At 49.9% G+C, this 15,062-nt stretch overlaps 1 protein-coding gene across 2 annotated transcripts; it reads left to right on the top strand.

The window, feature by feature from the left end:
- The first annotated feature begins 40 nt into the window (after positions 1-40).
- Positions 41-13,438, top strand: SPRY4 (sprouty RTK signaling antagonist 4). Of its 2 annotated transcripts, XM_004945037.5 has the most exons (2): positions 41-168; positions 9,682-13,438. In XM_004945037.5, the coding sequence occupies exon 2, from the start codon at positions 9,728-9,730 to the stop codon at positions 10,619-10,621; it is 894 nt and encodes a 297-aa protein (XP_004945094.1). In that variant the 5' UTR covers positions 41-168; positions 9,682-9,727; the 3' UTR covers positions 10,622-13,438.
- The last annotated feature ends 1,624 nt before the right edge of the window (positions 13,439-15,062 follow it).

The raw sequence follows: 15,062 nt of genomic DNA, 5'->3' as shown, positions 1-15,062 counted from the left end.
TCCCATTCATAAAATAGCCATTTTCCCAGGCAGCGGCTTTGCAGCATCGCGGCGGAGCGGGGGCAGCGGAGCCGCTGTCAGAGCTGCGCTCGCAGCTCCGCGCCCTCAGCCCCGGTCCCGGAGGGCTCCGCTCGCGTTGCAGAGATGCTCCTGGCCGGGATCCCTCGGGTAAGTGCGGGATCTGCGCTCGGGGGAAATGTTACGTGGATTTAAACAGGGAAAAATCAAGCCTGCTCCCCGAGGGAAAATCTCGCACTCCTTCTAGATGGATTTGTCCGTCCCCTTAGAGATCGCTGATCGCAAGCGTATTCTGCACCGTGACTTTTCTAACAGCAATTATCTATAATTCTATACGGCAGAGAGCCACCCGGTGCTCCCCAAACCAGAGGAGACTTTACATTCCGAAGAATTCTCTCTTTTCCTGCAGAATTTACATTTCTGTTCCTGTAATTCTCATTTATCCCTCTCTTCTACGTTCTCCCAACATCTGCATTCAGGGGATGGCAGAGGCAGGCAGCGCTGGCCCTACTTGCGGCACTGCTTTCCTACCAGAGCGACACTTCTCTCCCTGGTGATGGGGTGTCCTCTTCTCCTTTCTCCTCAGAAAAAGGGTCATAAATGTGTGGTCGCTTGGGCTGATAAATAAGAATGGGGTATTTCTTGCTTTGGAATACGATTGCTGCTTTTTACATATTTCCTCTCTTTTCCGAAGCCCTCTGTCTCGGTAGTGTCATGGAGTTCTGAGCTGTCTCCATGACAGGACACTCCAGAGATCAGGCACTGGTGTGTCAGGTCTCTCCTGTGTGACCTTTGCTCTTCAGCGTTTTATTTCACACAGCTGTCTTTTTTTTTTTTTTTCCTGGCCTTGGTGCCTCATTCCATCTCCATTCTGTTCCCTGTTTTGCTGTACATTTGGCTACTTCAGTGTTAAATCTGGATGGATTCTATATTTTAAAGGCTAAATAAGCAATAAAGACGTGTGTATAGAATCATTTCATAAAGGTAAATGGAATGTGTTATAGACGGAGGGGAAATGTGTCTAGGCTGCTCTTCTCTACCAACTGCGTAGCAGAGATAAGCCAGGATTTTATTTTCTGGTGCCAGTCCCGGCATCACAGGAGAAAGGCAAGCCTGGAGACGACATGTTCTGAAAATTCATTATAGAAGGGGAATGGAAAAAGCAGACGGGGCATATAAAAGGCACAAAGGTCTTGGAGGAAAGCAGGACTGGAAATGCAGACCTTGGAAATGACAGTGCAAATGAATATCAGCATTAATCAGCAGAAGGAAAAGGCGTCATGCTTTTTTCCTCGAGTGACCAAGAGATGGGTCTCATTGCTGGATTGATATCTTTTATGGATTCAACTTCTGCTTTAAAGGGTGTAGGAAAGAAAGGCGGAGAAATGGAAAGACATCACCGAATAATCCAGAGCACAAAAGGCACGTTCTAGATTCTTTAAAACTTCTCCAGCTGCCATTCTTCCAAACGCTAAGGGTGCAGGATGTCAAAAAAATCAGCTTAGGAATCGTAGCTTAATTAGGCAAAGGGAAATGCAGCTTTCTCAGTATTGAGGCTTCCCCCCTCACTCTTTATTTTGGGTTGAAGAATAAAGTTACAATTTGTGCACTGAATCACAATGATGTTGATGACTAGCTTCCCCCTTCTCCATATAAAAATGACTGATAGCAGGAGGAGGGGTTGTTCTCAGTTATTGGAACCCCACTGGGGATGTCTCATTGATAAATGTGCCATTTTCCATGGGCTACTGTGTTTCTGTTGCTAGAAAGGGTTCTATATCTGTATTGTAAAATCAAATGGACTATTTCTGAGCACTGCAGTCCTTTTGAAATTCTGTGTGAGGTTTGTGCATGGTGAAATTATTTGCTCTGCTCGTGAAACAGCAAAACAAAAGCTGTTTTTATGGAATCGTGACTAATTCCTGGATCATGCTGGGAAATGCTGCATCTCCAAAAGCAGCCCCCCCTCCCCCCCCCCCCGACCACCTCCCAAATAAAACTGCAGTCTCTCTTCAGTGAAATGAAATTCACCACCTTTGCAACACTACAGCAATAATTAATTCACAGCTCTGATGGTTTTCCAAATACTGACCATAAAAGCCTAACATTCATTAATCACATTGCTATGCGATTTTCCAGATTCAGCCCTATCCTTAAACTTGCCTTTTTATAGGCAAGCAGTCACACAAGTGTTGCTTGTTTATTCCTTTTCAGTGCAATACAACGTAATTCTGTCAGATAATAAAATCCTTATAATACGGTCATCATTTGGTACCATTAGCTTAATAGATCACATCTGAGCTCAGTTTTCTGGCCTTAAAATAAATGTTCTTATCCAATAAAAGGCCTTTACTGAGAAATTTGAGTCCCTGGAGATCTGAATGTTCACGGGCCAAAATGTGCTTTATTCACTCACACCATAGGAACAGACTGGAGCTGGACAGAGACAGCTTCTTGGAAGTCTACAGCTCTCATTTCCCAGCTCCTGAATCTCCCAGCCTGGCATGAGAGCAGTGCCTCCTTTTACAAATGGCAGATTTCCCCAGTAAGCTTTCTAATTTTTTTTCCTGCTTACTAGTAGAGAAAATTCTAGCTGTCCTCAGGTAGATAAGGCTGTTAAGTGGGGGAAAAAAAGGATCAATACCAATATTGTGTTAATGTTAATGCTCACTTCATGGAAAAGAGCTTGTTTTGTTTTTATCTGATTTAAAGAATTCACTGCTCAACTCAACATTTAGGCAGAATAAGTCAGTCTTAATGAACTCCAACGTCACACATCGCTCCGAATCACACATTTACAATGTGCTTACAGAGGGGCTTCCTCCAGCTTTAAGCATAGCCCTCCCTCATTAAAAGCTTTTGTTGCACCTTTTCTCACCTGGGGCAGCAGCAGCACGTCCTCCATCACTGCAGAGGTCTGGGTGAGAGGTGTCCTTAATGCCACCCAAAGGCCAAGGCACAGCTGTCCCCTTGCAGCTCCCTGTGCAGGGGCTTGGGCCGTTGGTCTCTCAGCCCCATGCTGCAGGAGGAGGCACGCAGCACAGATGCTCCTCTGTCACCCACCAGGGCCGGGCTCTGCCTGCACCACATTGCGCTGCACCCTGTGGGTCTCTCTCCTCTCTCTGCAAGTCCTGCATTGTGGCAAGGACAGCTCTGGGCCCAGATCCGCTGGCTCTGCCTGCAGCACATCCCGTGTGCTCTCTCTCTGCCCACACCCTCAGCCAGGAGCTGCCAATGGAAGAGCGGGCAGATGCAGAAGGCAGCACCTTTGTGCTTGCCCAAAAGCACTGTGGCTGTAGCTGTGATGAACCCTTTCTAGATTTTCTAGACTATACAAGCAAACCGCCATAGAAGAGAGAATCTGGGCACGATCATTCTAAAAGTAGCAATAAATTAGAGGAAGGACCATTCACACAGGTTGCCGTTGATTCTGAATGGTGTCAACTTGCACAGGCCTTGGAACATATACAGCCTCCCTTGACAGCAAGCTGCTCAAGAGTATTGTTTTCAATTATGACAGTTTCTTTGTATTCAGATGCATCTATAAAGATATTATTGTTGTGGTTTCTTTGATTCTCTTCCTTTTGAGACATTTCTGTCTCAAAATATCATATATCCCATTAGAGCAAAGAAAACAAGCAAATTTCCACAGTGCATTTACTGCCACTGTTGCTACAGATATTTTAAATCTCCATTAGATGGCTGTCACTTTTCTCTGAGAGAATGGAATTCAGAACGTATGTGGCTAACAGCAGCTCTAATGACAATAGCCAGGAGGAGGTGCAGCCCGGCTGTTGGGCAATAAGATGCCAGGGCCTCTGTGCCGTCACCGAGCCACAGCAATACTCCAGGGCCCTGGAAGGCTCTCCCCACCAGCAGTCAGGATTTGCCCTTTAATTTCTCTGCAGTAACTTTCCCATCCGTTCTTCACAGAAGCTTGTGATGCTTCACAGTTTGGAAAAACGTTGGAAAATAGTGATAAAGTTCTTACTGAAAACTCAAGTTTGGTTTACTTTGCTGGAAATGCTTCTCCAGCTTATGGTAAGAAAGAAGAGGACTCTCCTGACCCTGTCTTCCCACCCCATGTCATTATGGCAAGGCGCCTCGGGCCCAGCACCTCCAGCCCTACAGGACAGGTCTGGGCTCAGCAGAGGTGCACGAGCTGAGGGGCAGCCCAGGGCCAGCACTCCCAGTGGAAACCTTGCTTAGGGAGAAGTCAAGTGGCCCCTGATCTTCTGCCCTTTATAAGCTATGAGTGCTGGGACTTTTTGGTGGCTACGCTACTCCTGTGCTCATAACAGACCCCAAGCAGCCCCTCTGGGCCCAGATGTGAGCACATCAGCATCTGCATGCTGAAGATCTCACGTCCTCCAACAGTGGCTGGGCAGAGCAGTGCACCCTGCATGGTGCCGGCAGATCACAGAGCAGATTTTCCTCTTTTCCTGCTGCCTTCAGTGCATGGGGCACTGAGGGGTTGCAGGCTCACAACAGTGCTTCCCAGAGCCCAACCTGGCAGCATTGCTTCCACACAGGAGCCGATTCCAGACACCAGAAGTCCTCTACTCTCATTACTTGTTTGTTACCACACATCTATAAAGTTGTTAAACGTACGAGGCCGTATGAGAACCATGAACTAATAGGTCATTGAGACAGCTATGAGCAGCATGCACAACCGCACTCATTAAATGTATACTTTGGGATCCTTTTTGTTTTTCAGTAACTGGAAGACAAGTTATCCCACATCACTTTGAAAATAAAAATGCCAGAACTTTATTGCTTTCAATTGCAGAAATGGCTCTGAATACATTAATGGGAATGAGCTTTCCTGTGGGTTATTATGGCTCTCTCACAGAATTGCCCACAAGGATGTCACTTTCCATAACGTTATGTAGGCAAGCCCAAAATCCTATTAAAACGTAAGACCACTTTTGTTTCAACTTCATTTGACAAAAGAAAGAATCTTACAAAACTTTGGAGTCTGAAAACAACCACCAAAAGTCTTCAGAACACCCATTGGTTTCCTACAACCTGAGGATTTGTAATTATCTTGTATAATAGGCATTTTAAATGGGCAATACCCAAAGGGGGAGACCAAACGAGAGCCGCAGCACACTGATGGAGCTGGCTCTGAGTCCAACATAGATCCTTTGGAAGGGAATATATTTTGACTTCAGAATGGTGTGTGGTGAGCAGCCCCACGGCTCCTGGATGGCACAGGGGGAGAGATTTTCTCTACATGGGACTGTGTTGACGTTTCTGCTTTGAAAAGAGCTTCATTGTTGTACCTAGCTCTGAAGAATGAATAAATCCCAATGTAGGAACATACGCATGAATTTCCCTTCCTGTTGCCTACTTACAGAAAATTGCCTGTACAATTGCATCCAGCGAATTTGTGCCCACGTTAATGTTATAATATGTTTGCAATTACTGATGATCAAAGGTTAACCAATTTTGTTTACAAGTATTGTGTATGGCATTTTTTCCTCAGAATTAAAATGCTATTTCCAGTCAGACTGAATTAGTGCAATGGATTACAAAGGCACTGCAGCAAGTTTCATAGCTTTTATGAAGTTATAGTGCTTAAGTATCTTGGATCTCCTATTCTACTTGATTATTTCTTCTATTTTCCTTCTTTTTTTTTTCCTTGCTCTCCTCAATCTACAATTTTCTCTAAATGCAACACCTCATTAGACTAAATCCATTCAATCTGAGCAATTAATTCAGTATCTCTGAACGTTACTGAACTGATGCTGCCAGAAAGAGCTCTGTTCCCAACGCCGGCAGCACGAACCGCAGGGCCCAGCGGGCTGCTCTGAGTGGGTGGGCTCAGGTCTTTGGGCCAAGGTGCCCATCAGCTCTTGTCCTTTGTCAAGGGCTTAAGCTCAGCCTGGTCACCCCGAGCACCGTTTGGGTGGGAGATGCAGTGCAGCAGGAGCTGCAGGTTTAGGTGCCGCTGTGTGCAGCGGTGCCATCCTCACTGGTGAATGCCCATGCACGGAATGCTGCTGGTGGGGAGCAAGGAAGGGCACAGCATCCCCCTCCTGGAACAGGAATAAATAAACGTCATACTCCTACCACCCCAGGAGCTACCTGGTACCCCATACGTCCGTGCAGGCTGACTGCCTTTCAAAATCAGACTTGCCTGTTTGTTCCAGCCATCCTGGCTCTGTTGCAGACTGGTCACAGCCACGTTTTTCCCCCAAGGAACACAATAACCAAAAAAAGACCAAGTGCTGATGCCTCCGGGGTGTCTCAGGGCAGGATGTGAGTGTACCCAGGCAGGTACACCTCAGCCTGCAAGAATTCATGGGAGCAGTCTGACTCTCAACTTGCTCCTGGTCCAACACAAGCTCTTAACCAGAGAGCTCCCTGGGATCCCTCTTCTGCACGAGGGAAGCACCCATCTCCTGCAGTACAGCCACGGCAGCCCTGTACCCCTCACTGTGCCACACGTTTCTCTGAGTTCAGCCTGCTAACAACTGGCAGTAGGACTGACTGATACCTGCCACTAAATCCAAAATCTCTTTTCCTAGGATGCGGGCATCAGGCTGAAGGCAGCCCAAGGAAAGACGTAGCTTTAGGGATGTGCCAGTGGGAGCATGCAGAAACTGAAACAAGCACACCATAAGCTGTCATCATCGTTCCCATAGGCAGGCCCAACACCCAGCTCAGCTCCAGAGATGCCTGACCTGGATCTGTCACTAGCAATCTCACTGCACTGCTGAGACCTCTGGCAACAAGGCCACAGCAGCAGCATAGTCACAGTCCTTGGAAAATCCCATAAATATCAGTGATGTGCATCGTTGACATGTAACGCATGAATGCTAACTGCAGAATGCTTTGCTTGGCAGTGAGGACTGGGCAGAAAGGAAGGACTGAGTGGGGCCAAACTGATGGGTGTGAAAGCATGGTGTCTGAAAGCTGAGCTGCTGCAAGACAGACATAGTCTGGAGCAGGGGTCAGGTAATTGGGAGAGCTGGATCTCATCTGGATCCAGAGGCTTTATCTGAAAGGATCCCGAGCCCAAATACCTGTGGGCTCTGCCCTACAAGCATTTTTTCCTCTTAGAAGGACAATTTGAAGCAGTATTATAATGAAAAAAAAAAAAGATGATGAATCATTCTCAGCATTAACCGTCCTAAAGTGGGGTACTTCGTGCAGGGTTCATCTCCTTCCTGTGATAATTAACTCCGAAATCCTGATTAGCATTATCTTTTGAAGTCTTTCTGCACATGGCTGTGTCTGAGCACACAGCACTGCTGGTTTTGGGGGTTTGGGAGTGACACACTCGCTGCCTATGGCCACCAATTAATGTGGTGATGTAACTTCATGTGACAGCACGGCCAGCGCTGGGCCACTGCTGGCCTCACAGCTCCAAAACTGATGGAAACCAACATGTATGGTTACCATAATCAGTAGCACAGAGCACTGTTAGCACCGTGGGCCAGAGCCTCAGTGCAGGGGCAGTCAGCCTCAGGTCCGTCCACACGGACAGAGGAGTGGGACAAACTGCGCTGCTCTGCACAGCACACCTCCAAGTAAATGATCTATGGATCCGGTCTGAACCTACAGCATGAGGACCAAACTCCAGAGACCACAGCAAGCGGGGCTGAACCCAACCAGAGCACAGAGCCACACGTGAGGGGTTATCCCAGAGTTATGGGGAGCTGAGGAAGGCAGCAGGAAGGACAGACGGACAGAGCAGCACTTCACACCTCCACTCATCACTTCCTTCCATTGCCTCCCGTCTCTCAGCAGCTCAGCTGCACGGACTGCCCCGGCCGGCACAGCTGCCTCTCTTCAGAGGAAAGAAACAGCTGTGGAACCGCGGCCTTCCTGCGAGCGCAGCGCTCAGGGGCAGAACGCACCGTTTCGCTGAGCTCAGCCTTACTGCACATGTTTGTTATGTGACGTGGGGTTCTGATGCCCAGAAGAACGTTGCATTTTTTCCCCCTCCGCGTTCCCCACAGTTGTCAGAACCATCGCTTACCTTTACTTCTGAAATGCAGTAATTAGGAAATAGATGCTTTAAAAGCTCTCGTTGCCAAAGCGTCAACGAATGATAAAATAAAAAATCTGGATGAAGGACTGAGACCCAGCAGAGAACGTTAACCACAGAGAGGAGCAGCACCAGGGCTGCACAGCAATAAGCAGTGCTGTGGCAGAGGAGCACTCTGTGCCCTCGCGCTGTGCCATGCGCTGCCCACACATCGGAGCTCCTCCTGCAGGAGCCCATCTCCCATTGATCACAGCTGCACTGATGGGTTTGCAGCCCCTCCGATATCAAAGCAACTATTTGCAAAGATAGCAGCGGGCTGTAGTAACATTTTTCCCCTTTCTTTCCAAAACTGTGTAGTTGCCTATGCTCCAATTATCACAGTTGTTTTACATTTGGAGGGGAAGATATACGTTGACAGAAACACGTACACATCTACTCTCAGTCACGCGCTTCTCCATATACCAGCTGATGGCTGACCCAGCTCCCTCCTGACTCGTCTCAGTCCATGCAGACCGCCGCAGCACCGAGGCATTTAGTGCTGTTGGGAAAGGTTAATTTATTTGCCTGAACACAAACAACTGGAAATGCCTTTGGCAGTTCCCCATTTCCTTTTTCTTGACACCAAAGCCTTTCCCCTCCTGTAACTCACTCCGAAGCTTTACTCACCGCTTCTTTAAACTGATCTCCAACATTATATTATTTATGAATAAAGGTCACCCAGCGAGGAAATGGCACATCTACCAGAAAACAATGTGCACTTTCTAAATTTGAACCGAGTAGTTTCCGCTCTTTGATTTAAGTTTAGTTACTTCCTGTGGTTTCTTGTCCTACGCTGCTGTTGAATCTTTGGATCTCCTCCAGGATAAATTGCACTCTTTCAATGAAATTAGAAACTGTAGCAACAGAGGGCTCAGCTAGCAGAGCTGGTAAACAGCCCTCAAGCCAAATATCAGTGTGCTCGGCGTTTTGAAGAAGAGCCCAAGTCCTGCAGGAGGTGATGCAGCACAGCCCCACCTGGCTGCGTGCTCCCCAGCCCCGCACCCAATCCAGTGCTGTTGCACAACTGGAGAGCTGCTGAGCGAGAGCTGCCTCCTCCGGCAGGAGGGCTGAAAGCAGCCTTAAACCTGCAGCTCCGGGTGGGGATGGACACTTCCTGAGGCTGAGCTGTCTTCCCACAGCTGATGCAGAGCCTGGGCTGCAGGGGCAAGCGTTACATCCCATGCTCCTGTGAGGTTTTGTGCCTATGAGCTGCTCTCTTGCATCATTTGTTAGGGGTCAGGGCAGCTGAGAAAAGTGCCCAAACACAGATAAGTCATTTCAAGCAGTTTGCCAACAAAATACATGTGAATACACACAGTAACCCTGAGGTCCCAGCAGAAAAAATGAGAAACAGCCATTGGAGAGCACGCAGTGATGGTGCCCTACCGAGGCTGGTGTCACTTACAGCCAAGGGTAGGGAGGGGGAAAGAATAGCCAAGAAAGCAATGCACTTTACATCTGGGCAGGCTCTATGACTTCCTTATCCATGACTTATAGACTTTCTAAGAGCTCTTGCATGATGAGTCACTGCATTGAGCCCTGTTTGGGCTGGAGTTGGAGGATAACTCAATAACAACATGCTCTTTCTCTCCCCATCCCTTTTCTCTCTCTTCTCCTCCCTGCAGGACACCTAAGAGCATATTTCTCACCAGTGCTCAGGCTGCTTTATCAATGGAGCCCCGGATTCCCCACAACATCACCGTCGCCCCCAACTCTGTGATGGTCCAGCCCCTGCTGGACAGCCGGATCCCCTACGGGAGGTTGCAGCACCCGCTCACCATCCTGCCCATCGACCAGATGAAGACGACCCACATAGAGAACGACTATACTGACAACCCCACTGCTCCCCTGCCGGCAGCCCCCAAGAGGCCCCGGGGTCCCCATGAAGCAGCCCCGAGCCACACGCAGCGCTGCGAGCAGGACGTCACCCACCCCTGGATCTCATTCAACGGGCGCCCCAGCTCCATCAGCAGCAGCAGCAGCACCTCGTCTGACCAAAGGCTCTTGGACCACATGGCCCCAGCACCCGTGGCTGAGCAGTCCTCACCCAGGGCGGTGCGCATCCAGCCCAAAGCAATCCACTGCAAACCCCTGGACCTGAAGGAACCCATGTCTCAGGAACTGGATAAGCACTTTCTGCTGTGCGAAGCCTGTGGGAAATGCAAGTGCAAGGAGTGTGCGCTGCCCCGGACTCTGCCGTCGTGCTGGGTGTGCAACCAGGCGTGCCTGTGCTCAGCGCAGAGCCTGGTCAACTACTCCACCTGCATGTGTCTGGTCAAGGGAGTCTTCTACCACTGCACCAATGAGGACGACGAAGGCACGTGTGCCGACCACCCCTGCTCCTGCTCCCAGTCCAACTGCTGTGCCCGCTGGGCCTTCATGAGCGCCGTGTCGCTGGTGCTGCCCTGCCTGCTCTGCTACCTGCCTGCCACCGGCTGCGTCAAGCTGTCCCAGCGCTGCTATGATCGCCTGCGCCGGCCCGGCTGCAGGTGCAAGAACACAAACAGTGTCATGTGCAAGGCACTGCCTGAGAGCAAAGCCAGCAGGGCCGAGAAGCCCTTTTGATAGTTGGGGAAGGAGGGAGTGGGGAGGATGCTCCCCAGGGGGGTGGAGTTGTGTTTTTTCATAACCTGTGTTCTGAGGATAACACGAGCCTTTCGCCTTCAGAGAAAGCAGAAGCAACTATTTCTACAAACTGAAGCACTTCGGGTCAGTCAGGGTTTTGGAACTGGTCAGCATTTAACTTCATAGGGCCAAAGGAGGAATCTCAGATCTCAGCCACTCAGAGCAAAGCCTGCAAACCCACATACAACACAATACACACCGCAACACACAGCTGCCCACCACGAGGACCCGCAGCCGCTCACTTACCAGTGCACCAGCACACACAGTTCCCACCACTGTTTGCAGAACACTGCCTTGGGCTGACATCCATTGTGGGGTTCCCGTTTTCTCCCCTCCTAAGCCACATTCACTCCCAGCTGCAGCTGGAAGCCGTGCTCCCTTCCCTCCCTCCCCACCTGCTCCATTATCAGGGCCACCTGTGTGCAGCGAGCCCTTCCCTCAAGCTTTCTGCCTCCCTCAGAGGGTCTGAACCAGAAGTAGACACAGCGCAGTGCTGTGGGGTCTCAGCATTGAGGCAGGGTGCTCTGTTGTGTGCCCACCTGCCCATGTTGCTTTGGGGCCTTCAGCAGAACGGGGGACAGGTCCAAGCCACGTCCCGGCACTGTGCTGCTCTGCCCCAATCTGTAGCACCAGGTTTCATCCCACCTGATGCTGATTTTACACCAACAGCACACACCTGCCCCAGAGGATTCAGATCCCATTTCCCTGCCATGTGCTCACTCCCAGGCACCGGAGCAAAGGCAATGTTGATGCAGTCCGTGAAGTTCAGATATTCCGTATTTGTTTCTCTAAAACTCTCAACCCACGAAGACTGAAGTGCAGGATGCACGTAGGTGCATTCATATAGGGCCATCACCCAGTATCTCCTCTCCTGGGACAAGCTCTTTGCTTATTAGATATTCATTTTTTTTTCATACAGGGGGAGAACAGCACTTGCGTGCATCACATCCCATTCCCCCCTTTCTATTGCTGCTGTTCAGCTTTTGCATCCTCTGTACAAAAGCGGAGAATGCTTGTAACATTTATTTTAGCATGAACAAATGCTAGGAAAAGCCAGGGAGGAACAAGAGCACCTGTAAAGGATTTGCCCACGGTGCTCAGAGGGAGAAGTGCTCACAGTGGGGGCTGTGCTCCCCTGGAGTGGCAGTAACCCCACTGCTCTGACAGCTGCGAGGTGCCAACGAACCACCTTTGCCCAAGTGCATAACGCTGTCCTAAGTGGGTAGGTACAAATTGCATGCTGAAAAGGAATCCAGTCTATCTTTTCCCTTTATTTTTTTAATTAGAGGAAATTTCCTCAGTAAATGCACAGCAGTGACAGTGAAATGTCACTCCTAATTAGCAAAGCAATAGGCAGAGCTCGGGCAGCGTTTCCAGGAGTGCCATTTGCTCGGCTGCAATGCAGTTGCTGCGTAGGGGTTGGCAGGAGTGTGCTGATGGGAGGTCTGGTGGCTTTTGTTATAGGAATCCATTTACCTTGGATGACTTGGGGTTTGGTTACGTTTAATTGTGGGTATTTAATGAATGGTGAGTTTTAAAAAAAAAAGTTTCTATATTTATAATATTTGCTAGCTTGTATGTGATAAATTGTAGGAAGAGGGGCACGTCTGTTACCAGCTACCAATTCCTATGGTTTATCCTCGTGCTGAACATATGGGGACACCAGAAAGAAGGAAGCAGGTGGGGCTGTACCTATTATCTTGCACAAATAAGAGGAGAAAATGTAAGAGGCAAACCAGCTCCTGACTAGCTGAGCTGTTGGTTGAATGTATAAAGTATGTGTATTTAATAATACAAATAATTTCCCCAAGATACAATCAGGCCAGAAAATGCAGCAGGAGGGGCAGCTGCTATGGGAGCACACGCAGTAGCCAAATGGCCTCTACCTGCAGGTCTCCCCTTTTTGACCCTCTGTCCTTGGTTGATCCGGAGGGGTCTGTACTGAGAATCTGCAATAGCAAATCCCATTGGTAGCTGCATGGTTCGTGCCAGGAAATGCAATGTCAGAGTGGTGACCACTGTGCCAACCCCGTGCCATGCACGTGCCCGCCCCGTTCCCCAGTGCAGCGAGGCTTCCGCTCCTTCTACCTTCATTGTACATAGCTGTAAACTATTTCTCTGTTGGTTTCTTTTAATATATAAATCCCGCTGTGATGTAAGCCCACCACTTGCTGGAAGACTGTACCGTGTTTGTGGATGTGTTAGAGCAGTGGTCGATGTAGCAGTGCTCCCCAACCCCGGGACCCCACCAGCTCTGCAGCTCGGGGCAGCTCGGGCTCAGAGGCAATAAGGTCCTGCTTTCCCCTCCTGCCCCATCCCGGTGCCTCCGTTCCCCTTTTCCTCTGACGGTACTTGGGTCTCGTGCCACCCCCAGGTCCTGCAGGCACAGACACGGGCTGCGCTGCCTCTCACAGAGCATTACCCAAAATTACTGCCCAGTGCTGTGCGACCCATGGGGAGGGCTGCAGCAGTGGCCCCAGCGATTGGCACTCACAGCCCCCAGTGCCCCCCCACCTCTCTGCCCCCCACACTGAGGCCCCCCCTCCCCGACAGCATCCCGCCACACGTGCACCCTGAGAAGTCACCACAGAAGGTTTCTCTTTGTATAGAATATTTATTTTGAAGCTCTATTTTAATAGTATTTATTTTAGAAAGTCTACTATTGTAAGAGTTCTTCTGTTTGTGAAGAAAAACAAGTACTGATGAATGTACTGATCTAGAAATTATATATATATATATAAATATATATTGTTAAATATATAAGTGGCTGTTGTGGTTTGTTTGTAGGAAAAAAAAAAAAGTCCTGAAGAATGTTTGTAGCAGTTATCCTCAAAACAGGGGCTCAGAGCAGCCCCAGGTGGCAGCCCGGGGGCTCAGCCCCGCTCCCATCCATCGCAGTGCCCAGAAGAACCAGAGCAGGGCAGCTCCTGGCTCTGCCCCCTCACAGCAGCAATTCTCTCCTTCCCTCCTCACACACCTGGGAAGTCTGGGCTGCTGTTAGGCTACACCTTCTGCAAAGCTGAAGCTCAACCCTTCGCTTGAATGTTTGGCTGGAGGTTAAAAACCGAGAGAGCAGCACTGATCTTACAGAGCCCCCTGGCCGTTCAGCCCCATTCCCCACTGCTGCGTTCTCATTTCCAGGCTGCACACAATGGCAGTGGGATGGGGATGGGTTCAGGGGGAAGCCAGGAGGGCTCAGCACTGCCACTGCCTCCATCCAACACCAATAAAACAGCACGTGCCCGGCCTCAGGCAGGTGCCAGCTTCACAATGCCCGAGGCTGCAGGAAGAGAGCCATGGATGTGCTGTTCCATGGGATCTCTTTATCTTCATCATGTACAGGGCAGTGCAGGCCCCCGCAGCCCTGCGCAGTGCACAGCCTTGGCCAGGCTCTGCTCAGAGACCTCCTGAGGCTGCCACAGCATAACCACCAAAACGCAGTGGCTGTGACCAGCTGAGCTAAGGGCTGTTGGCTTTCTTTCGCTAACTGGAGCTGGTCCAGTGGTGGAAGCACTGGTCAGTCCATACACCATGAGAGAAACGTCACGGCGCACAGGAGAGGGCAGCGGTGCAGCCTGACTATCCCTATCAGCAGAGATTGGGGTTGCTGCTGAGAAATCCCAATTGTCTGCATGAAGCTTCTGCTCCCCATCACCTTCCAGAGCACCCCGGGCCTCTCCATCCCATCTGTAGGGATCCTCGAGCAGACGATCTCCCACCACCAATGCTGTGACACAGACGTTTCCTTCAGTAGAGACCCAGCAGGGAGCAAAGTTCCACCAGGAGCTGCAGCAGAATGGGTTCCAGCTCCGGGCAGCACAACGCCCAGTGCCAGCTCAGCGAACCCGGCCTGTGCCCTGTCCTCAGCAGCACGCCAGGCTGCTAAAAATAAGGGCCCGCTCAGTTTGTACCCATTGCTGTGTTTATTTGCATGAGCTCCACAGCTCAGCCATGACTCACAGCCAGAAACGCTGCAGTCCGTGTCATCCTCAGCAGCAGCCCGAGTGCTGCACCCAGCCCAGAGTGCTGCTGGAAAATAACAGACAGCTGCTGTGCTGCACAGGTCCCGACACTGATGCCAAAAAGTCTGCAATGGGGAAAAGATGCTGAATTTATGTTGTTTTTATTTAAAGCAGACTTAGCCAGGATGTATAAATTTAAGCTCGAGTTTGGCAGCACTGGCTGATGTCTTGCACACCAGGCTTTGCAAATATCAGCTCGGTGCTCACGTCTCTCTGCTGGAAGCACACCAGCGCAGCCGTGCAGATTGGACAGGGGCTGTTAAAGTAAGAACTTCTCACTCAAAATCACCCCCTTTATTTCACATTAATTTTGCTGCTGTTTTCAATAAGTGACCACTGAAGGGGCCCGGGGCTGAGGA

The sequence above is a fragment of the Gallus gallus genome, chromosome 13 (genome assembly GCF_016699485.2).
Source record: "Gallus gallus isolate bGalGal1 chromosome 13, bGalGal1.mat.broiler.GRCg7b, whole genome shotgun sequence".
Taxonomy (NCBI): domain Eukaryota; kingdom Metazoa; phylum Chordata; class Aves; order Galliformes; family Phasianidae; genus Gallus; species Gallus gallus.
Note: the sequence above shows the minus strand (reverse complement) of the source record. Positions and strands in the feature narration are given on the sequence as shown.